The sequence below is a fragment of the Carassius auratus genome, linkage group LG28B, assembly GCF_003368295.1.
Source record: "Carassius auratus strain Wakin linkage group LG28B, ASM336829v1, whole genome shotgun sequence".
Lineage (NCBI taxonomy): Eukaryota > Metazoa > Chordata > Actinopteri > Cypriniformes > Cyprinidae > Carassius > Carassius auratus.
This window is the reverse complement of record NC_039293.1, coordinates 2221524-2249497: the sequence shown is the minus strand read 5'-3', so window position 1 is coordinate 2249497 and position 27974 is coordinate 2221524. Positions and strand designations below refer to the sequence as shown.

General features: G+C 37.9%; 1 protein-coding gene across 1 annotated transcript; it reads right to left on the bottom strand.

Moving 5' to 3' along the window:
- Nucleotides 1–5730: 5730 nt before the first annotated feature.
- On the bottom strand, nt 5731–27569 carry LOC113067529 (butyrophilin-like protein 10). Its single transcript, XM_026239911.1, has 6 exons — nt 27366–27569; nt 16464–16539; nt 13784–14137; nt 6898–7170; nt 5830–5937; nt 5731–5741 (listed from the first exon to the last, which is right to left on the bottom strand). Exons 1-6 carry the CDS (start codon nt 27567–27569, stop codon nt 5731–5733), a joined length of 1026 nt encoding a protein of 341 aa, XP_026095696.1.
- Nucleotides 27570–27974: the final 405 nt, after the last annotated feature.

Sequence of the window (27974 nt, the reverse complement as noted above, 5' to 3'; positions counted from 1 at the left end):
ATAAAAAAAAAAAAATTATACTTAAAACATGCAACTATTATAGGGGAGAAATAATTACAGCAAATATAAAATAAATGAATAAATGAACTAACTTTGGAAATTGCAAAAATGTTCAAAATATTAGTAAAATAATAACATAATAAAGATAAATTTACCTTGTTGAAATGTGATCTTCTCTTCCAGTAGTTCTTCACATTCTAGGGAAGAAAATTTTTCTCTTCTCCTCCTTTAGTTGATCACGTTCAAAGGCAAGAGAAAATAACATTAAAACACAGCTACATGTGGTAACTGAATAAATAATTCAAATGTGCATTTATTATACCCTGTAGCACAAAACCATTCATAAGCAGTATGAGTTTATTTTTAGCAAAAGTTTGTATGGGTCAAAATGATTGATTTTTCTGTAATGCCAAAAATCATTAGGATAATAAATAAAGATCATGTCCCAGTACCATACCATAAATATATAAAAACAACTGATAAAAACGTCAGTTTTGATTAGTAACATGCATTGCTAAGAACTTCATTTGGACAACTTTCAACTCAAATAGGTCCAAATAGTTTCCTATATCCTAATAAACCACACATCAATGGAAAGCTAATTTATATAGCTTTCAGATTATGTATAAATAAAAAATAAAAAAAAATGACACTTAAGACACTTAAAGTTTTTGAGGTCCAGGGTCACATTTAAAAAACATGCAACTATTATAGGGGAGAAATAATTACAGAAATATAAAATACATAAATTAAATAAACTATTTTTAAAAAATGGCAAAAATATTTAAATTATTAGTAAAATAATAGCCTAATTAGATAAATTCATCTTGTTGAATTCTCCTCTTCTCCTCCTGTAATTTTTTAGGTTCTGAAGAAAATTCAGGATAAAGGCAAGAGAAAACATTAAATAGATAACATCATGGGTATTTATGGTAAGTGAATAATTCAAATGTACATTTTATAAACATGCATCTATTAAGGGGATGGAATAATATCTACAAATATAAAAAATGAAAAATTGTTTTTAATTGAAAATGAAATCATAACTTAATAAAGATAAATTCACCTTGTTGAATTCTGTTCTTCTCCTTCTGTAGTTGTTCATGTTCTGAAGAAAATTCAGAATAAAGGCAAGAAAAAATAACATTAAATATATAGACTATAATAATTATTTTTGACTGAGGAAGAAGAACTACAAATTAAAAATAAATAATATTTAAATAATATGTAAATAAATGAATTAATAAAAAATAAATATTTCAAAAACTTACAGGACCTAAGATATACACAAAAACATATTTGAATACAAAGTGTCTGTTAAGTAGATATTTTAAGGATGAAAACAAACTTTACATTAAATATGAAATTATAACTTAAAAAAAAATCACCTTGTTTTATTCTCTGGTTCTCATTCTGTATAAGTGCATAGTATTCTGAAGAAAATTCAGAATAAAGGCAAGAGAAAATAACATTAAAACACAGCTACATGTGGTAACTGAATAAATAATTCAAATGTGCATTTATTACCCTGGAGCACAAAACCATTATACGCAGCATGAGTTTATTAGTAGCAAAAGCCAACAATACATTGTTTGGGTCAAAATGATTGATTTTTCTGTAATGCCAAAAATGATTAGGATAATAAATAAAGATCATGTCCCAGTACCATACCATAAATATATAAAAACGTCAGTTTTGATTAGTAACATGCATTGCTAAGAACTTCATTTGGACAACTTTAAAAATGATTTTCTCAATATTTAGATTTTTTTGCAACCTCAAATACGGCCAAATAGTTTCCTATATCCTAATAACCCTTACGAAAGGAAAATATATTTACCAATATATTTCTTAAAATATATTGTGATATATTGTAATATATTATTTTCCCTTTTTATTTTCTAATATTTTATATATTTGAATACATTTAATAATATATTGTCGCTTTCAATATATTACAATATATTGGAAAAAATAAATATATATAAGAATATATGCCTAATATATTACATGATATTTTCCAATATAGTGCAATATATTTTAGTTTCATAAGGGAAACCATACATCAGTGGAAAGCTAATTTATTCAGCTTTCAGATTATGTATAAATCTCAATTTCGGGGAAAAAAATTACACTTAAGATACTTAAAGGTTTCGAGGTCCAGGGTCACATTTAAAAAAACATGCAACTATTATGGGGAGAAATAATTACATAAATATAAATTACATAAATGAAATAAACTAACTTTAAAAATGGCAAAAATGTTGAAATTATTAGTAAAATAATAGCCTAATTATATAAATTCACCTTGTTGAATTATCTTCTTCTCCTCCAGTAGCTGATCACGTTCTGAAGAAAATTCAGAATAAAGGCAAGAGAAAACATTAAATAGATAACATCACGGGTATATATGTTAAGTGAATAATTCAAATGTACATTTTATAAACATGCATCTATATAAAATGTTTTTAATTGATAATACAATATTAACCTAATAAAGATAAACTCACCTTGTTGAAATCTGTTCTTCTCCTTTTGTAGTTCTTCACGTTCTGAAGAAAATTCAGAATAAAGGCAAGAAAAAATAACATTAAATATATAGACCATAATAATTATTTTTGACTGAGGAAGAAGAACTACAAATTAAAAATAAATAATATTTAAATAATATGTAAATAAATGAATTAATAAAAAATAAATATTACAAAAACATACAGGACCTAAGATATACACAAAAACATATTTGAATACAAAGTGTCTGTTAAGTAGGTATTTTGTGGATGAAAACAAACGTTACATTAAATATGAAATTATAACTTAAAAAAAAAAATTCACCTTGTTTTATTCTCTGGTTCTCACTCTGTAAAAGTGCAATGTATTCTGAAGAAAATTCAGAATAAAGGCAAGAGAAAATAACATTAAAACACAGCTACATGTGGTAACTGAATAAATAATTCAAATGTGCATTTGTGACCCTGGAGCACAAAACCAATGAAAAGCAGCATTTATTTGTAGCAAAAGCCAACAATACATTGTTTGGCTCAAAATGACTTATTTTACTTTCATGCCAAAAATCAATAGGATAATAAATAAAGATCATGTCCCAATGAAGATATTGTGTAAATTTCATACCATAAACTTATAAAAACCTCAGTTTTGATTAGTAATATGCATTACTTCATTTGGACAGATTTTCAAATAGTCGTATCTTGGCCAGATAGTTTCCTATATCCTAATAAACCATACATCAATGGAAAGCTAATTTATTCAGTTTTCAGATTATGTATAAATCTCAATTTCATTTAAGACTGGTTTTGAGGTGCAGGGTCACATTTAAAAAACATGCAACTATTATAGGGGAGAAATAATACAACAAATATAAAATAAATGAATAAATAAACTAACTTTGAAAATGGCAAAAAAAAAAATTATATATTAGTAAAATAATAGCCTAATTAGATAAATTCACCTTGTTGAAATCTCTTCTCCTCCTCCTGTAGTTTTTGACGTTCTGAAGAAAATTCAGGATAATTTCAAATTTGCTTATTTACCAAAATAGTGTTTACAGGACAAGATCGTCAAAGAAAATACTATTAATTACTCCATCAACAAAAACAGCCATTGGTAAAAAAGCTTTCTCATCATATGCACCAAATGCCTGGAATGAACTCCAAAACACTTTAAATCTAGTATCACTTCCATCTATTAATACTTTTAAAAACCTTTTAAAGTCAACTCTGACTGAACAGTGCAATTGTTATTAATTAGGTATCTTATACAATTGTATGTTTGTATTTGCTGACGTTAATGTCTTGTTTTGTTTTCTAGTATGTATAGTGTATAGTGATTTGTAGTGTATTATGTAATTTATGTCCTGTCTTTTATGTATTGAAACTTTTGGCCGCCAGTCTTGGCCAGGACTCCCTGGGAGAAGAGTTACTGTAACTCAATGGGACCTTTCCTGGTTAAATAAAGGTTAAATAAAATAAAAAAATAAAAATAAAGGCAAGAGAAAACATTAAATAGATAACATCATGGGTATTTATGGTAAGTGGATAATTCAAATGTACATTTTATAAACATGCATCTATAAAGGGGATGGAATAATAACTACAAATATAAAAAAGAACAAATATTTTTAAAATGATAGTGAAATAATAACCTAATAGAGATAAATTCACCTTGTTGTTTTCTCTTCTTCTCCTCCAGTAGCTGATCACGTTCTGAAGAAAATTCAGGATAAAGGCAAGAGAAAACATTAAATAGATAACATCAAGGGTTTTTATGGTAAGTGAATAATTCAAATGTACATTTTATAAAAATGCATCTATTAAGGGGTGGAATAATAACTACAAATATAAAAAATAACAAAAATGTTTAAATTGATAATGAAATAATAATCTAATAAAGATAAATTCACCTTGTTGTTTGTTCTCCTTCTCCTCCAGTAGCTGATCACGTTCTGAAGAAAATCCAGAATAAAGGCAAGAGAAAACAACTTAATTATTTCTGACTGAGGAAGAAGAATGACAAATAAAACAGAAACTATATTTAAATAATATGTAAATAAAACTAAAAAATAATAATAAAAATAACAACAACTTATAGGACCAAGATATACACAAAAACATATTTGAATACACAGTGTCTGTTAAGTAGATATTTTGTGGATGAAAACAAACTTTACAATAAAAATGATATTATAAAAAAAGACAAATTCACCTTCTTTTTTTCTCATGTTCTCATTCTGTCGTTTGTTGTGTTCTGAAGAAATAAAGAAGAAATAAAGAACAAAAGCAAGAGAAGGTGACCAAGTTGACCTTAGATATACACTTTCCTTCATATGACAAATAGTACAGTGTGTGCTGATTAAATATTTTGTGGATGAAATGTACTGTATGCATGTATATTTTTTAATTCAATCAAACATAACATTTTTAGAGAGCATAATTAATAAAATTTTAATTAAAGAATAAGGACTGCAAAAACCATTATAGTATTTATTGATATTTCAACTGAAATAAGGACACAATCGCGTCTGCTCCTGTTTCTTTGTGATCGTAGGGTTTCACAAAACAATGTCAATTTTACACAGTTTTAAGAAGAAAATGTTTTGTTTTCTAGGAATACATTTGATAATAGTTGGATACTTGTACATTAGGATAAGCCTAAATTAGGGATGGCTGATTATACTATTAAGCTTGTGTCCATAAAAGCAGGTTGGTACAGAAAAATATGGTCAAACTTTTTTGTTAGGCAATTATAGCGTGTGTCACCAGCCGTATTTAATATTGAACATGGCTGAGATAGACGGCTCCGAAATGACTTGGCTCATTCAACTGTATTGTGCAATATGATAAGTTGAAGGTTCATTCAAATTACTGCCAACTGTATACAGATACAAAACTTTTCAACGCGCAAGATTTTAATAACTGCAAAAATGCATCCAGAAACAGAACAATAAGCAAAATATATGGGTGGATGATGAAAAGTGAAGTAATGGCATAGAATATTTATTTGCAATACAAATTATTTGTTATAAATAAATTTATTGTTGTAAATAAAATAATTATTAGCAATATTTTTTTATTTGTAGTCTTTTATTTTTTAACTACAATATATTTTGCTGTCAAGTAAAGTATGTTTGATTAAATAAATAAGACACAAAAGTAATTCCAAAGTAATGAGATTTTAAATTAGTAGTGAAATAATAACACAGAAAAAAAGACACTATGAGTGAACTGAGGAATAATGAACATGTGACAACTAGCCCTAGGATCCCTTGTTTATTTACATCAAATATAATAATCAAACAAACATTAATTTTACCTCTGTTTTTACGAACAAACACAGCTAACAGTATTCCAGAAATCACAACGAGTACAGCAGCAATTGTAGACAAGATGATTAATGTCCTCCAAGGATAAAAACTCTTACCTGCAACACAACACAGTGACATTGAGCACATTGTGTCCAGTCAAATATTTATATTTGATAAAAAATTATTAATAACACAAGCAAGATACATTTGTATACATACACAGTAAAAAAAAAATGCAACTACTTTAAAACTAATACTGCTGATGTTTTTTATTTATATACCCTAATGTAATGCACTACATTCAGAATTAAAGTGTAACTTTGCTGATTTTCAACCAACTTATGTCATTATATTGTCAGTATTCTATGTAAATAAAAAAGATTACATTTTTGTTAAAAATTTTATCACACACTTCTGCTCACACACTCACGACGCTGAGCCATGAACGCACTAACAACAGAGCCGGAAGAGAAGACAATGCTGAAAATAGTCATCATTTTTGGACCAAAATTTAATTTCGATGCTTTTTTTTTCTAACTGACCCTCTGATGTCACATGGACTACTTTGATGATGTTTTTCTTACCTTTCTGGACATGGACAGTATACCGTACACACAGTTTCAATGGAGGGACTGAGAGCTCTCAGACTAAATCTAAAATATCTTAAACTGTGTTCTGAAGATAAAAGGAGGTCTTACGGGTTTGGAACGACATGAGGGTGAGTTATTAATGACATAATTTAGATTTTTGGCTGAACTAACCCTTTAAATTCTAGTTCTGTAGTTGTTTTGGTGAAAGTAACTCAAAAGTAATACAGGATTAATGTAATGCATTACAATTCTGAGACAGTAATATTGTAAGGTAAGGAATTCTTTTTAAATGACAGTAACAAGTAATGTACAACGTATTACAGTTTGAAAGTAACTTTAAAAACAGTGTTTATTTGTCAGTTAAACATATACGACAATCTAACAATACAAAGTGAGTTAGAAATCTGTTAAGTTACACTTTAGTTGATCTACTCTACAGCATAAGCATCTACTCTGCAGCAACAACAAAAATGTGTCAGTACGTACTTGAGGTCAAAATCAGTGTCTCCAGCATGTGATGTCTCAGTCTGACTCTGCAGTGAATCTTGTCATCTCTGTGTTGTACAGTGATGGTGTGTTTCACACTGAACCCGTCTGTGTTTCTTTGCATTTCTGTTGTTTCTGAACTTATACGGACTCCTTCAATGTTCAGCCACTCAAGAAAAGGTTCAGGGTTCCAACCTTCAGATTCACATTGTAGACGAAGCCCTCCTGATTGATCAAATCCATCTACAGTGATCACCGGGGGACTTCCTACAGCTACAGAGACCAAGATGAAGAACATTCAATGGGTGCATAACTGTATTTTATCTGCATATAAACCGGTTTTTGTGTATATATTTTGTGTTAGTTTGATGCTAACAAAAGCATCAAATAAAATCATAAAGGAGCAACACACAGGGGAGACTGTGGATGGTTTGAACACCTTTTACTTTAAGGTCTGTAATTTGCTGTAACGCCTGCAACTTTTATAAAACATCAAATTTGTGTGCTTTCAAAATAGTTTTGAAATCTACAATTTATACCTTCAAAATATTGTGCAGAGAATACTATTGTTACAACTATTCCCACTAGCTAGGTGAGTTGTAACAGTAATAGAAAACTTGAAAGTCCTTATATGGAGATGGTTTGGGCGAGTTTGATGCAAATTACTAAATTTGGGTGCACAATCATTTATAAAACCTAAAATTCAACATAAGAAGTGGTCGGGAACAAATTCACGTGTGTATTCACATTCTGTGATACGACAGGGGCTAATGTTTTGTGAAAAGTTCTCTTGTGATTATTGAGAATGAGACCCAGTGTGTGTGCTTGTTAGTCACTTTCTCGTTGTGTCAAATGTGGGCTTATACACCATCAAATTTCATTGTGTTCAAACTTTGTGGGTCCAGTATGAAAGTTGTGTGACAATCTTTGCAAAACATAACACTTCAAGCCTTTATAGACAATGTTCCCTCTTAGCTGCTTAACACGCAAAAATCATAGTGAAAACGAAAAGATTGCAATGAAAAGGTAAACCGCTATGAAGTTGATATTGCTACAGAGTTAGAACCGGTGAATGCGGTTTAAAGGTTTCATAAAAAGAGAACGATATGCTCCAAACGATTCGCTGTAGAACCGAATAATGGTTGCAGACGAAATAGCTCAAATCGAGAGCCAATGCAAAATCAATGACGTGAAATAAAACGACTTCACGTTTTAAAGTGTTGCTTGATTAAGTGCTGGAAATAGCGGATGATGGGCAAAACTCATACATTTACAGTCACACAAGGGTGTATTGTGCAAACTGTACTTCATAGTGATTTAGACTCACGTACACAGTGTTTCTTTTTTCTTTGAAAATATTTAAGTAGCAGATCTCAGCAGTGTTGTAATGCAACAAAATAAAAATACTTTGTTACAGTACTTAAGTGTTTTTTGGGAGTATCTGTACTTTACTTGAGTTTTTATATTTCAGCCAACTTTTACTTTTACTCCACTACATTTCCTAATTAAAATGTATACTTTTACTCCAACACAACAAAATAAGAAGAATAGGACTGCAGGAAAGCAGGTTTGACAAATCATTGGTCTGGTGTTTGCTAGTTAGACTCTTAAAAACACCTTTACTTGTGTGCAAACAAGTGCGCTGCTCACATCCACAGATGATTTAATTTCAATTTGAGTCAGGGGTGTGCAGAAACAGTATCATGTAAGTGTTATTATAATGATGTGCAATCTGACGTTATCAAGTAGGCCATATCACCAAATCATACAAAGAGTGTGCACGCACATTGATTTATTAGTCTATTAAAACTCAAAATTCCAGGCATTCTAAATTGTAGACAGCAAAAATCCTTCTGTATGCTTTTTATATTTATATAAATTCATGTAGGCATAGCTAACTTAATATATATCACACAAAGAGTACCGTTTTTCTGCAGATGCATGAACACATTAAATAATCATTTTAATGCAAGTTCAGTAAAGCAATAAAACTGATCGTCCTTATAAGGATGCCGTTTCACCCGTGCGTTTCTGGGTGCGGTCGTTACCTGGCAACGGGTGATGTTCATGATCACTGTGTCTGGGTGTCGAGCACGCTGAGGTGGCTTTCGTGGATGAGTCATGTTCTCACTGCGGGAATATGACCATCTCGGAGCTACGAACCAGGCTCCGCTACCTTCAGGGGGGCGGAGTCCCGTTGCTGCGATCTGGGACTTGTTCTGGCGGCCGACAGACGAGAACCACTTCCGGCAGTAGCGTGGGTGGTTTGGGGGTCACAGTGGTGGTAAACCCCGCAGGGAACCAACCCTCTGGGGACCACCACTCCTCCGATCCAGTGGAGCAACCCACGGAACGCGCTGGGCCCTCTTCAAGGAGCGTACCAGCGGTATCCAGTGGGACTCCCCCCGACCAGATGTCGATCTCAGCATCGGAGGGAGAGCTGTCGGATGATGATTCGGCTGCGCTACCGCCCTTTGGGAAGTCACGGAGGCAGCTCTCGTTCCTCTCAGAGAGCAGGGTGTTCGCATTCTCAACTACTTAGATGATTGGTTGATACTAGCACAGTCTCGAGATCAGTTGTGTGAGCACAGAGATGTGGTGCTCCGGCACCTGAGCCTGTTGGGCCTTCAGGTCAGTTGGGAAAAGAGCAAACTCTGGCCGTGGCAGAGGATCTCTTTTCTCGCTAGGGAGTTGGATTTGTTCGAACAGACAGCATGCCTCACAGAGGAACGTGCGCAGTCGGTGCTAGTCTGCTTGAATACGTTCAAGAGCAGGACAGCGGTCCCACTGAAACTCTTTCAGAGGCTCCTGGGGCATATGGTGGCCGCGGCGGCACTTACACCTCTCAGCCTATTACATATGAGACCGCTTCAGCACTGGTTTTATGGCCGAGTCCCGAGGTGGGCATGGAAGCGTAGCACTCACCGGGTCCAAGTTACACTGGCCTGTTGCCAAACCCTCACTCCGTGGTCAGATCTTGCATTTATCTGGGCAGGGGTGCCCCTAGAGCAGATCTCCAGGCATGCTGTGGTTTACACGGATGCCTCCACCACTGGCTGGGGGGCCACGTACAATGGGCCTGCAGTCTCAAGGGTTTGGACGGGCCCGCAGCTGCAGTGGCACATCAATTGCCTAGAGTTGTTAGCAGCGCTCCTTGCCTTGAACCGTCTCAAAGGTCTCTTACGAGGCAAGCATGTGCTGGTCTGAATGGACAACAATGCACATCAACCGACAAGGTGGTCTGTGCTCTCGTCACATGTCGCAACTCACCCGACACCTCCTCCTTTGGAGTCAAAAGGTTCTGAGGTCACAGCCGATGATCTGTCTCGAGCACTGCTCCCGGGAGAATGGCGACTCCATCCCCTGACACTCCAGCTGATTTGGAGGCAGTTCAGAGCCGCTCAGGTAGGCCTGTTTGCTTCTCCAGAGACCTCTCACTGCCAATTGTTCTACTCCCTGACCGAGGGAACTCTCGGCACGGACGTACTGGCACACAGCTGGCCGCGGGACCTACACAAGTATGCGTTTCCCCCAGTAAGCCTTCATGCACAGACACTGTGCAAAGTCCGGGAGGACGAGGAGCAAGTCTTGCTAGTAGCACCGTATTGGCCCATGCGGACCTGGTTCCCCGAACTAGTGCTCCTTGCGACAGCCCCTCCTTGGCCAATTCCTCTGCCGAAGGATCTACTGACTCAGAGATGGGGCACCATTTGGCACCCACGTCCAGACCTTTGGAAACTCCATGTCTGGTCCCTGGATGGGACGCGGAGGTTCTAGGTGACCTACCCCAAGAGGTAGCAAACACCATCACTTCGGCAAGAGCACCGTCTACGAGACACACTTACGCCTTGAAGTGGAACCTTTTCATCTAGTTCTGTTCTTCTCACCGAGAAGACCCCCGAAGATGCCCGTTTGCAGTCGTGCTGTCCTTTCTGCAGCAAGTGCTGGAGCGAAGGCTGTCTCCCTCCACCCTCAAAGTCCAGGTTGCTGCTATTGCTGCGTACCATGACCCCGTGAATGGGAAGTCTTTGGGTAAGCATGACCTCATCGTCAGGTTCCTTAGAGGGGCCAGGAGGTTAAATCCATCCCGGCCCCCCTGTATACCCTCTTGGGACCTGTCTCTAGTGCTTAAATCACTACAGCAGGGCCCATTCGAGCCTTTGCATTCAGATGAGCTAAAGTTTCTTTCATTGAAAACTCTGCTCCTGCTTGCACTGGCCTCCATCAAGAGGGTAGGGGACCTGCATGCATTTTCGGTCAACGATTCGGGCCGGCTGATTCCCAGGTAATCCTAAGGCCCTGGCCTGGCTATGTGCCCAAGGTTCCCACTACACCCTTCAAAGACCAAGTGGTGAACCTGCAAGCGCTGCCCCTGGAGGAGGCAGACCCAGCCCTGGCTTTGCTTTGTCCCGTCCGAGCATTAAGCTGCTACGTAGACCGGACACAAAGCTTCAGGACCTCAGACCAACTCTTTGTCTGCTACGGAGGCCGGCAGAAGGGGAGTGCCGTCTCTAAGCAGAGGATGGCCCACTGGATTGTGGATGCCATAACCCTGGCTTATCAGGCTCAGGATGTGCCCTGCCCATTTATGTTGCGAGCTCACTTAACTAAAAGTGTTGCATCCTCCTGGGCGCTGGCTCGTGGCACCTCGCTGACAGATATTTGTAGAGCTGCGGGCTGGGCGACCCCTAACACGTTCGCTAGGTTCTATAGCCTTCGTGTAGAGCCGGTATCCTCCTGTGTTTTCACCTCAAATCGGTAGTGGCACTGAGAGGCCCTGGTTAGTGTCAGCTTGCTTAAACTGCTCCAGAGTGTCCATACTGTAGACCCTGTTGAGATCCTCCATCAACCTAAGTAGCTGGACGCGGCGGAACGTCCGGTGCCAGGCCTTCATGATGTATCCGTGAGAACCATGGAAGGGAGGGTTCCATATTGAGACATAAGCGGTACTCGTATGTGTATAGTCCACAGTATAGCCTTAGAGCCCGTGTTTCCCCGGCAGACTTCTGCCTTCCCAAGAGGGTTTTTAATCACCTCAAATTTCTCTGTATACTCCTAAACGGATGCTATATGTGTATTTGCCTCCGAGACCTCCTTTCTGAAGGATGGGGCTTCCGCAGCATCCCGGTTCCAAGCGGACCAGGCACGTTTTCCCAATGTTATCCAATCTCACCCAGTTAGGTAGTGCTTTAACAACGGTGAGTGGAGCTACTTGTTCTGAGCCCTGGCCTACACCTAATAGGGGCGCAGGCGGCTCGCACAGGGCACTGGAAGGGGCAGTACCCATGGCGCTTTGATAGGGATCCCATATTCTTCGGTCACCGACGTGGCGTCGAGAGTGACCGACTGAAAGGGAACGTCTCGGTTACGTATGGTAACCCTCATTCCCTGAAGGAGGGAACGGAGACGCCATGTCCCGTCGCCATGGTTGCTGTACCGCCGCTGAGCTGCCGGGTCCCCAGCGAAAATCTGGAATGCATTGCACCTGGTGCCTTCTTATACTCACGCAGTGATCAGCAGCAGCTGGATGCAATAATTGCATGCCAAGGTGCATTGGCTCGTTTAGTTTACACTCGAAGTAGATTGGTCTATCGAAGCAATATCCCATATTCGTCGGTCACCGACGTGGTGTCTCCGTTCCCTCCTTAAGGGAACGAGGGTTACCATACGTAACCGAGACGTTTTTGATATCATAGTATGTTAGGCATATATTATAAACCTTATAAATAACTGATCTTGTTTTTTAATGGAGTCACTTACTGTATGCTCATCAAAGATGTATTTATTTGATTTAAAATACAGAAAAAATAACAACAGTAATATTGTGAACCATTAAGCTATTGCAATTTCTAATATTAGTTAGGCCTACCTATATTTTTTTGTATACTTTTAATATACTTTATTTAATATACTTTAAAATGTAATGTATTCCTGGTGAAGCAAAGCTGAATTTTCAGCATCATTACTTCAGTCTTCAGTGTCACATGATCCTTCGGTAATCATTCTATGCTAATTTATTATCAGTGATTCTTTGATTAGGCTAATAAAAAGTAAAAAAAATCCTTAAAATATAAATATTTTCTAACAATATAAGTCTTTATTATCATTTTATCCATTTAACACATACTTGCTGAATAAACAGATTAATTGAAAAAAAAAGAAAACAATTATTGACCCCAAACTTTTGAATAGTATAGTGTATATTGTAACACACAATTTCTATTTTGAATAAACACTGTTGTTGTTGTTGTTGTTTTTTGTACTTTTTATTTATCAAAGGATCCTGAGAAATATCACAGGTCCCAAAAATATTAAGCACCACTGTTTCCAACACTGATTATAAATTAGCAAATTAGAATGATTTATGAAGGATCATGTGACACTGATAATTTAGCTTTGGTTTACAGGAAAACATTACATTTTAAAGTAAAATAAAGTAGAAAACTTTTATTTTAAATTGCAATAATATTTCACAATATTATTTTTTGAAATAATATTCAGTATTTTATATCAAATAGGTACAGCCTTGTTGAGCCTAAGAAACTTATTTAAAAAATTTACTGATCCCAAACTTTTGAACGGCAGTGTATTATACTTTTTTAAATATTCTCAGGTAACCTACATCATTTAGTTACATCAATAATAATAAATAGCTCATCAAAGTTAAAAGTTACACACATTTTTGTGTTTGCGCTGTACAGGTCTGGATTTAAAGAATGTTTCTGCTCAGGTGGCCGAAATGTCCTCCCGATAGAAAAAAAATAAGAGGGAACATTGCTTATACAACCTATTACAACTGACCCCATGTTACACACATCCCAGTCTTCCCTTCACCAAAGCTTCATGTCTAAAATCATTAAATGTTTGTTTTCAATGGTTTACTCACCTTCAACACTGACATCAACAGTAGCATCATCGGACCAGGATTTGGACTGAATAAAACACTTGTAACGTCCTTCATCAGAGACTCGGACAGATGAGAGTTTGAGTGATGCATCTCCTCTCTGTAGTTCTTGAGGATTCAATTTTGTTCTCCCTCTGTAGGACTGAAGCTGTTCTGTGTTTCTGTCATCATGATCCTCATAGAGATGCACTAGTTGTGAGTCTTTCAGATCAGATCTAAACCACTCCACTTTCATGTCCACAACACTGATGCTGGGCTTAACTGAACAGGGCAGAATCACATCTTCACCAGCTAAAGCAATTATTGTATCTGCAGGACTCACTACTTCATACTGATCTGTTACAAGAGAAAGAAAGCTGTTAAAAAGGTTCTCTTTTGATCTGGTTCACTGGCATTGTATCAGCTGCTGATGCTTTAGAGAAACTAATTTTCTCCAAAATGCTGAAGCCTGCATTGGATCACATCTGTGCACTTGCACAGACAAATTCAATCTCAGCATGTGTACATGAACGAGGCCTTCTGCATTTATAATTTGGTGCAAAATGCAATTTGATTGTTATCTTTCTCCTTCAGCTTGAAGATCATCTCCACACTGTCTCAAAAGAAAAAAGAGCCTTCCTGCTCAACATGGAAGAGTTTCAGTAGTGGATCATGATGCTGACAGTGGTCTCAGCTAAGAAGGACACTTCTCCCCTCTGGCTATTCGGTTAAACCTGATGTGTCTCGTGTTTGCCTTTCAACCCCTTACTCAGTTCGGGGTGTCAGGGGCATTGTGTCATAATAAAAATCAATCACCTTCACGAGAAGAGCACTTCTCCTCTTCACAGCAGCATAAACATTATCAGTTCCTCGCCCCAGTGCAGGAACCTACTTCTTAGAGCACTCCAGCACCTCACCACCTGAATCCTGACTTTGGAAGCCATTCCGGGTGTTGAAACAATCAAATGAGGCTTTTTCGGTTCAGATTGCTTGCAGACCTCCCCATTTCTTCTTTCAGTCCAAAGTAGAAAGTTTACAAGGGAAGAGTGCCGTGGAGCTTTTTCCAGCAGCCCGCAACATGTCAAGGTTTTACAGCCGTTACTTCAAAGAAAGATGGTGGATCTGATACATGCATCATTTTTATATCCAGATAGCCCCCCATCACAGACCGTTTTTGAGATTCACATTCAAAGGGATGGCTTACCAATATACTTTCTGTCCTGACTGTCTCTGGCACCATGCATCTTAACCAAGAGAGTGGATTCGGCCCTCGCCCCCCGTGACAGAAAGAAGTGCGCATCCTGAATTATTTAAATGACTGGCTTGTTTTGGCCTGGTCAGAGCATGAGCTATGTGCACAAAGATCCCCTTTCCTCAGCCATTTGGAATCCCTGGAGCTCAGAATCAACATGCATAAATCAAATCTCCCCGCAAACAAATATCTTTCCTGGGCAAATGGGGGCTAGCTTTCACCATAACAATCTCTGAATATTCATCAGCTTGAGCCATTGTTCAAGGTCTGGAACTTACTTCCCTTAAAGACATCTCAGAGGCTACTAGGCCTAATGGCAGCTGCCTCTTCAGTAGTACCACTCGACCACTTCAATATTGTTTGAAAGCCTGGATCCTGCCCCAGGGACCCAGGGACCCAGGGTGACCTACGGCTGTGACAAGGCCCTGGCCCCTTGGAGAGCTTCCCATCTAAACCAGTTGGAGATATGTCTGGCGCTGGTCTCTAGAAGGAAAATTGTCATAACAGATGCTTCCAACTCGGGTTGGGATGCCGTGTGCGATGGCAGACCAGCATTTGACTCCTGGTCGGCTGCTGCAGCAGCACACTGGTATATCAACTGCCTAGAAATGATGGCAGTTATTCTGGTGCTCAAGGCCTTCCTGTCAATTCTGAGAAGGCACTATGTCCTGGTCCATTCAGACAACATGATGATGGTAGCCAACATAAACCACCAAGGGGGGCTCAGGACACTCTGTACCAGCTGGTGAGGGGTCTCCTTCAGTGAGCACAACAAAAGGCATTGCACCCTCATGTCTTTCTACACAAATATAGATATTTAGGGAAATGTATGCCTTCACTTTATGCAAAATAGCTAAATAGATTAAACATTCTTTCTAACATCTCCTTTTGTGTTCCAGAGAAGATATTCGGGTTTGAAATTATATGAAAGGACATTAAAAGGGATTATTAACAATCTGCTTAAATTAAAAAAAGAAAACAAACAGTTTTAGGACTTATGAAGTTTTTACATTATGTGCAGTTATTACATTATGAGTTATTCCAGGACAGTTAAAATACACTGAAGAAATCTCATCTTCATTATAATAAATGTCTGGTGTGATAATCCTGCACCAGTAACAATACAAGACACACATTTTCCCTAGAACATGTTTCCATGTAAATCACCAAACCTCAGCTATGCATCAGTTCAGCTGAGGATTCATTCACTACGTTAAACTACGTAAAACACTGCCTGTTAACACTTTTTTCTTTTGAATACTTGCTTCTGATTGGTCCATCTTGTCATTCAGTGGTCAAATATTTCTGGATAATGAATCTTCAGTTGAACTATGACCGGCCGATTGTACATTTCCCTTATAAAAGTTACTTATTACCTCTCTCTTACTTTTTGTTTTACACATGAACACAAACTTAAATACAAATACTTACCTGATCTTGAGTAAGTAATTCCACTAATAATCAAGAGGGTCAAAAAAATGAAATTCATCTTTGAAGGATATGGATGCTGAAAAGAAAAATATGTAAACAGAGACATGCATTATATACAGAAAACTCACAGAATGGTGAGTTAACATGCAGGTGTTTTCTTTATGTTACACACAACCAGAAAATCTTAATTCAGAAAATTTATGAAGACTTACTTATTCAAGTGTGTTTCTCAGTTTTTTCATGACTTACCTTAAATTCAATACTCTCAAGAGTGGGAATAAATGCAAGATCATACAGAGATCAGTCCCGGTTTAGTTTTACTTTCTCATTTCACATGTGATTACACAGTTTGTCCAATCATACTAGTGTTACATCCTCTTCCGTAGTTTCTGGAAGCAGGGAGGAGAAACTCTTTTCTTTCTTTTTTTTCTTTTTTTTGTAGGACCTTGAGGATTTGAGGACTCTGAGTTTATAACTGACATTTATGGGGGGCATAATTAAATTTTTTGAATCAATTTGCAGGTTCTCACTGGTTTAAATACCATACACTTTTCAGAAAACAAATAACACCAAAATAAGAGATGCTTTAGAAAAAAATAATATTAATCTATTGAGGTCTGGCATATTTAATGTATTCTGCAAAGTGCAGTTTCTGTTGTCTTTTTCATATTAATACAGCAGGAAAAAAAGAAAATAGCAACAGAACAAAGCGGACTGGAAAAAGCGAATGCCACAGATGTCCTTGACATAAATGTCACAACAAATGTGTAGAATGTAGAAATACCTAATTAAACAACAGGAGTGTGCCTGCATCTGCTGAAATTAATTTGTGAATATGATTAGTATTCATATAGTATTAGTGAAAAGAGTAGTATCATCTAACTCAACTGGGTTGAACTTGAGGCATAGTGTTGGTGAAAAAGTGCAATGCATTTTAATTGATAAGCTTCAGGAGAATGCAGATATTGCATGATATTTATTAAAACAAGATTTTGTCATGATCCTGGTTTCTTCTCCTCTTTCTCTGTCTCCCTCTTGTGGTCACACACTCACACGCACACACATCCACCCCTCCGCTCATTATCTCTTTCAGCTGTTTCCCCTTTCGTTCCCTTCTCCTCACCTGTCCCCTCTTTTTCTCTTGATTGTCTCTGCTTCTTATTACCTCTTCCTAGCCTTGTCTTGTTGTCGGATTATTCAATGACCTCTCGTGAGAAATGTCTGTTCTCTAGTCCTGTCCTGTCCTGTCCTGTCCTGTCCTGTCTTGTCAGGGGAAAGTGAAATCATAATTTCTGCTGTGAGTTATACTGCCATCCGACTGTGTATTATCCAGTTGTGCCTGTTTGCAGAGTACCTGTTCAGCGCCTGCCCTTGGCTGTTCAGCCTGTCTGCTGTCTTCACTACTTCTGACTGGCTGAATGCGAACCTTTACAGTGTCGAGCCTTCCTCACCCAATGCGAGGTTGTATTTTCCCTCCAGCCGTCCACTTATGCCAAGGATCGATCCAAAGGTGGCTTATGTGATTTCTCTTCTCAATGGACGAGCTCGAGAGTGGGCGGCAGCAAACTGGGAGGCAGAGGTAGACTGCATCTTCAAGTTTTCTCTTTTTAAGGAGGAGATGATACGAGTCTTTGACCGGTCTGCACAAGGTGACGAAGCATCCCGCCTCCTATCCACCTTGCGCCAGGGGAAAAGGTCAGTCCCTGATTTTTCAATAGAGTTCCGAACCCTGGCCAGAACGAGTGGATGGAACGGTCCGGCACTCATCGTCCGCTTTCTCGAGGGCCTGAACTCTGAGATTAAGGATGAGGTCTTTGTCCGAGAGGTTCCTGACAGTTTCGATTCCCTTGTCGAACTGGCTCTCCACATCGAAAGACGCTTTGGCATGTGACGAAGGGCTCGTGTAATGGAGGATTCGTTACTTCCCGCTTCCACAGTGATCCAACCGCCACTGCCATCTGCTGCTGATCCCAAGCCGATGCAGCTAGAGGGGCTTCGTATATCCACACGGGAACGCCAACGCAGGATTATGAATCGCCTTTGCATGTACTGTGCTGCCGCTGATCATTTTGTCTCTAGCTGCCCAGTAAAAGCCAGCACTCATCAGTAGGTGGAGGGTTGCTGGCGAGCGCTACATCATGGGTCTCTCCGTCTAAGTCCTGCACTTCCCTTCCCATACACCTCCGCTGGCTGGGATCATCAGTTTCCTGCTCTGCATTGCTTGATTCGGGGGCGGAGGGGAGAGACTTGGGCTTTGGAACAAGGTATTCCCCTCTTAGATTTACAAGACTCCACCCCCCTGTTCACCCTAGATGGCAGTTCCCTTCCTAGGGTACAGAGAAGGACTTCTCCATTGACTCTTACTGTTTCAGGAAATCATAGAGAGACTATTTATTTTTTTATTTTCCATTCCCCTTTTACTTCTCTCTTGGAAATTGTCTTGTCATGTTGATTGTCTGTCTTCTGCTGTGCCCCCTGTCTCGCCCGTAGCTGTTTTTCAGGAAGAGCCAGGTGATTTGTCTGGAGTTCCGGAGGAGTATCACGATTTGCGGGAGGTCTTCAGCTGTTCCCGGGCCACTTCTCTCCCCCCTCATTGCCCGTATGACTGCAGTATTGATCTTCTCACAGGTACAACGCCCAAGACTATACTCATTATTATCTGCTCCCGAACGGGAAGCACTCGAGAAATACCTTTCTGATTCGCTCAACGCCGGTACCATCGTTCCTTCCTCGTCTCCAGCGGGAGCTGATTTTTTCCTTGTTAAAAAAAAAGACGGCTCCCTGCGTCCCTGCATAGACTATCAGGGTTTAAATTATATCAATGTCAAGAATTGTTATCCATTACCACTGATGTCATCTGCCTTCGAAGTCTTGCAGGGAGCTAAGATTTTCCCTAAGCTCGATTTATGCAACGCCTATCACCTAGTGCGTATCAAGGAGGGGGATGAATGGAAGACCGCTTTTAACACAACCCTAGGGCACTTTGAATACCGTGTTCTTCCTTTCGGACTGGTAAACGCCCCGCGTCTTTCAAGCTTTAGTCAATGACGTCCTACGGGACATGCTCAACGTCTTTGTATTCGTCTACCTCAACGACATTTTGATCTTTTCGCCCTCATTCCAGGTGCACGTCCAACATGTACGTCGTGTCCTTCAGCGTCTACTGGAAAATCGACTTTATGTAAAAGCCGAGAAATGTTCTTTCCACGCCCCCTCAGTTACATTTTCAGGTTCAGTCATCTCGGCAGAGGTGACTGGTCTTCCATCATTCTTCCCACAACAGATTTAGACAAACTTTATTCTGTTAATGACAATTGTTTTAAGGTGTGTTAGAATCTACAACAGATTTAAGTATGGGAGCAGTGTGTGGCAGAATATCAGGGGCTGTGACCGTTTTATAGCATTAGAAGTATGATTCAATGATAAAAGTGATTAGATTAGATGTGGACTTTAGCAATTAGAGTGGAGCATAATAAGAATGTATTTGTAACTTTGAATCTTTATATTTCTTGAATGTTGTCAAAATGAAGATTAATGCATCACTAGGCTTTATTATTAAAGTTATTAAATTATGTAATTATTAATAAAATATATTTTCTAGGATTTTATTGATAACGATAATTGTTATATTGTTCTGATATCTTGAGAACTGCAGTGGACAGCTGACTCCTAAAGTTTTTTATATGCTTCATATTCTGTGTGGTGATCAGTTCACAGCAGTGATTTCTAAAGCGTGCATCATCCTTTCAGTCAAATTCTTAAACTGAATTTGTCAATTAGAAAAATAAGTCATTTTGGCTGTTAGCAAGCATATGAAATCAGTATTGACAAAATCCATCATGCAATGCTGAGAAAACACAGAAGATGCATTACAAGGGGCATTTAGATCCATTTACACACCATTTAAAACAAAACATGAATGTATTTAACCTGCAGTTACAATGCATTCATATTGTTTTGATATTTTAAACAAATACTTGAATAATGATGTCTGAAATTATTATTATTTTTTGAATGAAAAGACACTTTATATGTGAAATTAAAACTGCCAGTAGGTGGAAGCAAGTCACTGTTAATAAGTGAGTCATTGCAACTGAACCGAATCATTTAAACGCTTGATTCATTCCGGAATGAAACACCATCAATAGAACAAAAACAATCAATATTGTGTCTAAAACGTAATTATCTTAATATAAAATTCTTGTTTAATAAACTGCTGTATAAAATCAATATCACATGTTTAATCATGCTGCTTTTTGGTGAAAAAAAAAACATCAGTCTTCCTGTGATACTGATTAATTATAAGAAAATATAAATGTATTCATTTCTGATCTTTATATCTTGATTTTTGTGATCATTATACATGCATTTTGATAAACTGAATCATGCAGTGAACTGAATCATGTAGCTCTCATGAGTCATAGATGTTAGCAAGACAAATGGACTATAATTGCCTTTTGCACTCTAAAAACTGCTGGGTTGAAAACAACCCAATCTGGGTTATTTTGGCATCCCAGCGCTGGGTCAAAAATGGATGAACCCAACGCTGGGTAATGGGTTATCACATTTAACCCAGCGTGTTGGTGTTTTTTTATGGTTTAAAATTACTACATTGCAGGGTTTCAAAAACCAGAGCAGGTTATCACTGTATTTCAGTGTATGACGTTACCGGAGAAAACCCTTACCTCTCCCGCTCTTAGCGCCTCCTGCTGGCAGAAAATGAACTTGCGGTGTGCCGCCATCAATTGAGTGTAAGGATGTAGGAAACATTGACAAATTCACTGACAGGCTAAAATGAAAAAAAAAAATCACTTTTACACATAAATAATAACTATCAAAAAGAAAATATTTATTAAAAACAAGACAAAAGTAAAAACTAACATGCAAGAAGAAATGCAGAAAAGGATGGCATTGACAGCTACTGTACATAGTTCATAAAGAATTGAACATTTGTTAAATATAACTTAAGATCAAACATATATTGTATAAAAATATAAGAAATCACTATTATACATTAAAAGTACAATTAGTAAGGTTCTTTACCAACTATGCTGGCATGAGTCATGATAGTACACAAATAAACCACAGCATTAACATTGATATTATAACATTTAACAGACATGTGTGTGTGAAAGAATGTGAGCATGTGTATGAATGACAGAGTGTAAACTCTTCTACTAAACAAAAGAGAATAAGCATTGTTTTTACAAATTATACGTACACTTACAGTTTTGTTTCATAGTCCATGAATACAGATCATGTATCAATGACAATTTTCATGATCTCTTCAGCATAATTGATGCAGTCATGAAGAAGCCCCATCAGCACAGCATGTGACATCTTCTACATCATCCAGCACAGTGTCCTCCTTTAAAACCACTACTGCATCAGTTTAGGGGAAAGGACGTTCTCTTCTTTGACCAGCATTCATCCCAGTCACCGCCTGCTCTTCATCAGCAGCCTAGAAAGAGAAACACATTTGAAAAAAGAAAACATTTAATTAAACTCTATCCATTTTCAGATAGAGGTGTATTCACATCTGTAAGGACAGGTAAATAAACTGTTTTATAGTTTCAACACTTTGTGAGGTTGTTTAATGTCTCAGTCCCCCACAGTGCTCCAGAAGGCTATAATGGTAGCACTAGTGTGAGGGCATGCAATATTGTTTGAATAAATATATTGCTTTCTGAAAGCTTCTTTACTGAAACATTAAAACAGACATGACATTCATATACCTCACAAATGTTCATGTACGTAGATGGCTGCTCTTCAAACGGTTAGTTCACCAAATAATAACCAAACTCACCAAACTCTGCTCATTTTTGGAAATCAAATAAATATTCTCTTAATTTGTGTCCTCCATTGCTAGTCTGGGAGACCAGTATTTTATTTTGAACATACTTTGCTATCATATACTTTAAGATTTATTCATATATAAATATTGGAATGAATTACTTCTACAATAACTGTTAATAGAGGCTTGAAAATCCTGATTATCTAAAATATAAAAGGATTAACAAAATTATGAGAAAATATATTAATTTGTGTTGTAAAGACAGACAAAAGTCTTACAGGTTTAGAATGACGTGAGGGCAATTAAATGATTTTTTTGTGTGAACTTTACCTTTAAGAGGGAAGGCCAAGAATGATGACTCTCCAAATCAGACAACTCCAAAGTTGGTTTGAGTTCTGCAATGAACAACACAGACATCAATGAGCAAGTAATCACACTGTTGTTGCATCAAAATGTGAAGTAAACCGACAGGAGACAACATAAACATTTATTTTCTAAAAATAACTTACATAAAATCTCAAAAGAATGATGATCTCCCATGTCTCTGGCTTTTAACATCTACAAAAACAAAAAACAAACATTTTACTTAGTAAAAAACAAAAACAACAAACAACACCTGATAACTGATAACATGAAATTATGAAGTTTACTTTCCTTAAACTATATTTGCCTGTCTTCTGAAGAAGCTGAGAAAACCTTCTCCTCACACAAGTCCTTAAATCCAGTTAGTTTGAGTTCTGCAAAGAAAAAAGAGACATTAATGGTTTCAATAAAATATGAAAATATAATCTCACTGTTGTTCTCACTGAGCTCGCACATATAGCTATCTCCTTTGACGTCTATGTCTGCAGTGCCTGTTTCACATCCTAAAACAGGTATAAGGTCTGTTGTGGCCCCCTGAGTGAGCCTGGTTTCTCCCAAGGTTTTTTTTTTTCCTCCCTTTTATCACCTATGGAGTTTTACATTTACCAGTAGTGTTACACATACCACTGGAGTGTGTGGGTTAGGAAGCAGAAGTTAAGTTGTGTTGCAGCTGCTCCTATTCAAGTCCTAAAAAATAGAATAAAAATCAGTTTGTTGCGAAACTGTTTCTTTATGGATCAAGAAACATTACAACCACAATGTCAAATAAAAAAAAACTCCAGCAAAATTATGTTTATGATTTTTGGAATGAAGTTAAGGTTATTAAAGTACTGCTGCCAGCTATTATAACAGACACAATTCTACAGTATTTACAGTATGTGCTTTATAGATGTTTCTAAGGTATTTGATTTAATTAATCACACTAATATTTTTATAAAGTAACAAACCAAAGGTGTTTTTCCCATTTTTGATTAGGATTTTACATTACATATAAATCAACCTATACTAGTCAGATGGGGCAGGAATGTTTCGGTACCTTTTAATGGGGTTCGGCAAGGTGGAATATTATCACCTCTTCTTGTAATTTGTATATGGATGATTTTTCTATTGAGTTAAATGAATTTAAAACCAGATGTATAATGGTTCAGGTGATAGTCTTACTAACCATTTATGTAAGGTCAGGGCCGTAGCTGGGGTTTGTGGGGCCTCGGTGCAGGTTGTACCAGGCCCTGTTTGAAATTGTTTAATTTATATGTTCATTCTATTTATTTATTTGTGCTAATTGCACAATGTTTAAGTTGTTTCATGATTGTAGGTGGCCAGGTACAGAAAACAAATAATTAAATGTAAAATAGCACTGCATAGTCTTCACTGTAAAAATTACATTAACTGTCAAACCAAAATGTATTCAGACACCTTCAACATTTCTTACATTATCATAGTTTATTCGCTCTAGTTTATAAAATGGTAATAAAATATGCTAAGAACTCAGAGTTGGAACAGTCAGAACAAATTCATCTTGATAATATCAGATAACTTTGATAGAAATATATGTAATGTACGGAGCCCCAAAAATAGTAAAAAAAAATAGTGGGCAAAATCGTGTGCACGATTTACTAATTTGTTCCCTCTATTTCTAAATCGTGCACACGATTTAGCAAATCGAGGGAACGCAATAGTAATCATGCTCACTTTTTAGTACATTTAGGGAACAAAATTAATAAATCATGCGCACAATTAATTTATTTTTTCTTGCATGTCATGTGCGGGGCTCCGCAGTAATGGATACAATCAACCAAAACTTCAGACAACTGTTAGTATGGCAATATTTACACAACTATCAATACTTTGTTGAACAATTACCAACCAATGCTTAATTCTTAAAGCAAAACATGGTGAGGTCAAAGTGTCTGAATAATTTTTCTTTCAATTTCACTAGTAGTCCACTGTATATATATATATATATTTTTGTATAATATGTTACAGTTCGCTTTATTTTGCTCTACTCACTTACCTAAATTAATTATAGTGTCCTGGACCTACTATTAAAACTTTTTTTTTATAATATATGGTGTCTGAATAATTTTTGGTTTGACTGTGCACTCATTCTTGTTAAAACTACGAAGTAATTTAGTCAAGAACAGAGAGTGATTTTCTTTCATTTTCTTGGATTAACATTACAGCAGCTAGTAGCTAAATAAGGTGCGGACAATGAATGCATTCAATATAATACATATCCCATTTTTTTCTCAACTGTTTACTTTCACTTAAGACATAACCAACAGGTTTTTTTTTTCGAACATCCTTTCCAAGACGGGTATTTGGACATATTTTTGTATGTTTTTGTTGGTACAAGAGCAAGAAGAAGCAAATTCTGTGTTCAAGTGTTTTGAGACGCCTAGCTTTCTCTGCTTGAGCCTTAAACGCCAGAACACTGCGGCTGCTGAATTGGGCTCATCATTTTCTGTTTGTTTAAACTGCGATTTGTATTTGTTCATTCAGGTTCAGGTGCAGGAGGAAGTTTGAGGAGAACTTCGAAAAGGAGAGCTCGGTTCAGTGTCACTTTCTGTGAGACGCGGCTCTGAGACTGGGATGAGTGCACACCAAACACAGCACGCGAGTAACCAGTTCAGCTTTTCCGCGTCTTGTGTTTGAAATATTTAAAATCTTTTGAATGTTTAAATTGGAAAGTGGTGAAGCTTAAAAACACATGACAATGCGACACGCATCAGTGGCCTGTCAACTGTCCTGATCATCTTTTTAGGCTGCATGGCCTCAGGCAGATGGTTGAGATCGCCGGTCCTCCCACTCATCCATGGGCCTCTATAATCGTCACCACCTTTCACCCCACTTGCGACGGCCCTGTGTAAGGTGAGGACGGTAATTTTGTCTTCTTGTAGTGCTGGGCTACATCAGTCACTTTGTGTATGCTCAAACCATGGGGCATATTTAATACTAAAAAAGAGTGTGGTTATGATAAGTGAAACTACAGGGGATTGGTAACAAAAAATTCCATCTTTTTATTTAGGTGACCAAGATTTAAATGTGGTAAATAATATAAAATATCTGGCTCACATTATTAGAGATGATTCTAATGATGATGATGTGCAGCACTAGTGCTAGAAGTTATACGGAGAGGAAAATATTTTGGCTTGTAAATTTTACATGTGCACTACTGTTGCAAAATAGCACTTTTTAGAGCAGGGATAGACAAATCTGATCCTGGAGGGCCACTATCCTGCAGAGTTTAGCTCCAACCCTAATTATACACACCTGAACAAGGCAATCAGTGTTTTCGGGATTACTAGATAGATACAGACAGGTGAGTTTTTATGAGGGCTGAAGCTAAACTCTGCAGGATAGTGGCCCTCCAGGACTGGAGTTGTTTATCCCTGTTTTAGAGTTTACTGTACTTCATTTAATACATAGGATTTATGGTGTATTTAGTCAGGTTAAAATGAAAAAGATGGTGCCATTTAATGATGCATTAAGGGTTCCGCTTGAGTTCACAAGGTGCATAAGTGCAAGCTAATTATTCATATCTAGTGATGCATGATACTTTCCTACTTTGCATGACGTGTTAAGGAATTATATGTAGTTTTATGTGTCAATTAAGTTATACAAGAAATACAATCACAATGGTCTTAAAGATCTTTATCTTTATCTCTGGTGACAATACATTTATTCTGACAGTTACAGAGAAGTTCACAAAATAATAAAACTTAAACATTATTATTTACACAACATTAGCCTGTTCATCAATAACATAAAACAACAAAAAAATTAAATTAATAAAAATATAAGTAAATATTACAGGTAATTGACAGATGTTTCATTTTAGGGTTAACTATTTCTTTAAAGGAGTCGTGTCACATGTATTTAGTTTTCTGTGTCTCTGTCTTCGTTTGGATTTGTGTTTGGTTGTGCCCATTCTTTCCTGTGAATTATTATAAGAACTCTTTTGATTATACTTCTTTCTTCGTGCACTTTGTTTTGCAAACCAGTCCGTTACAGAATAGCAGACCTTCAAAAGTGAGTAACAATTAGCTGTGTTTTTCTTTCCTTTTTTTTTTTATTTTTCCCCTCTACCGGAATGGATATCCCAGCCATTCAACTCATTTGACTAGAGAAACAGGAAACAGGAAACACGTCTGCCAGTGAACAGTCCCAATGAGGATTTCACAGCTTTCTTGCTGAGGAGGATATCTCCAGCCCCACTCCCAAATCAGAGACCAGCCAGCTGTCATCGCGCTGCGCAAATGTCAGAGCCCACCACAGCCGCAGAGGAGCACGACTGACCAGGTGTGTGAGCCGGCAACACCGTGCGTTATGGGAATGCTGGTGGAGATTGAGGGCTTAGAGGAAAGCCCTGCCCACACTCCTGTGACTGAGAGTTTACTGCATCTGGTTTCTGGGGATAACATGGACGAACTAATGGACATCTTTCAAATGGACTTAATAGACTGGTTTGGGGAGGTAATTCCCAGTTCTCCTTTGTCTCTGCTGGATATGCCCAGCCCTGAATCTCCTGTGTGTCTCCACTGGTTCCACCCAGCTCAAGTCATCCTGTGTTCTCTCCCAGCCTCCCTCTCCCACCTCCTTTTAAACCAGCTCACCTTCAGTCAACGCCATCTAGGCACTTTGATCTGCCTCGGGACTTCCAGTCTCCAGCTCAGCCATGGTGTAAGGATCCCCTGTCTCAGTTTCTAGCTTTCGAATCCTGGACTCCACCTCGGCCCTTCGACCCATCCCTCTGGCTCTGTCAGGCTCCTCCTCCCCTCTGGCTCTGCCTCCATCCTCAGTTGCTCCGGCTCCACCAAGGTCTTCCGGAGCCCCACTGCCGCCGCCTCAGTTGTCTGAGCCTTCTGCTCCACCTTGGCCCTCCGGATCCTCGGTGTCACCCTGGCTCTGTAACTGCCGTGCTCTATCATGGGCACATACTTCATCATCTCTGCCAGTCAGCCCCCTGGTGTTGTTGGCCCTACCTCCACCATGCATCAACTCCACCGTGGGCCGCTATCCTAGCATCTGGATCTCGAACCTGGCTCCTCCTGCTCCAGACTCCTCCCTCCATCTACTCTGCACCTGGCCCTATAAACTATACCCCTTTCCGAATGCCTGCCCCTCACCTGCCTCACGCCCATCTCCTGAACGCCTACCCTCCCTCCGCTGTTGGACTGTTTGTCTGCGCGAGGACGCACCATTCTGGGAGGAGGCAAAATGACACATGTATTATTGGTTCAGTTGTCTTGTGTCTCCATTTTCATGCCTAGTTAGTTTCCATGGTTTAAATTTCCTTTAACAAATATAACAGATCAATGTACTGTAAAAACAGGATGTAAGTTTAAAAACTG

Bases quoted from the DNA above. Each gene is read 5' to 3' on its own strand.
- LOC113067529 (XM_026239911.1), bottom strand. From the start codon at position 27,569: ATGATGAAGTATGTGCCCATGATAGAGCACGGCAGTTACAGAGCCAGG. The intron at 16,540-27,365 runs GTCGAAGGGCCG...TTTTCTTTTCAG, and splicing joins TGACAGAGCCAGAGGGATGG to CATCCATATCCTTCAAAGAT. The intron at 7,171-13,783 runs GTGAGTAAACCA...TGGTCTCTGTAG, and splicing joins TGTTGATGTCAGTGTTGAAG to CTGTAGGAAGTCCCCCGGTG.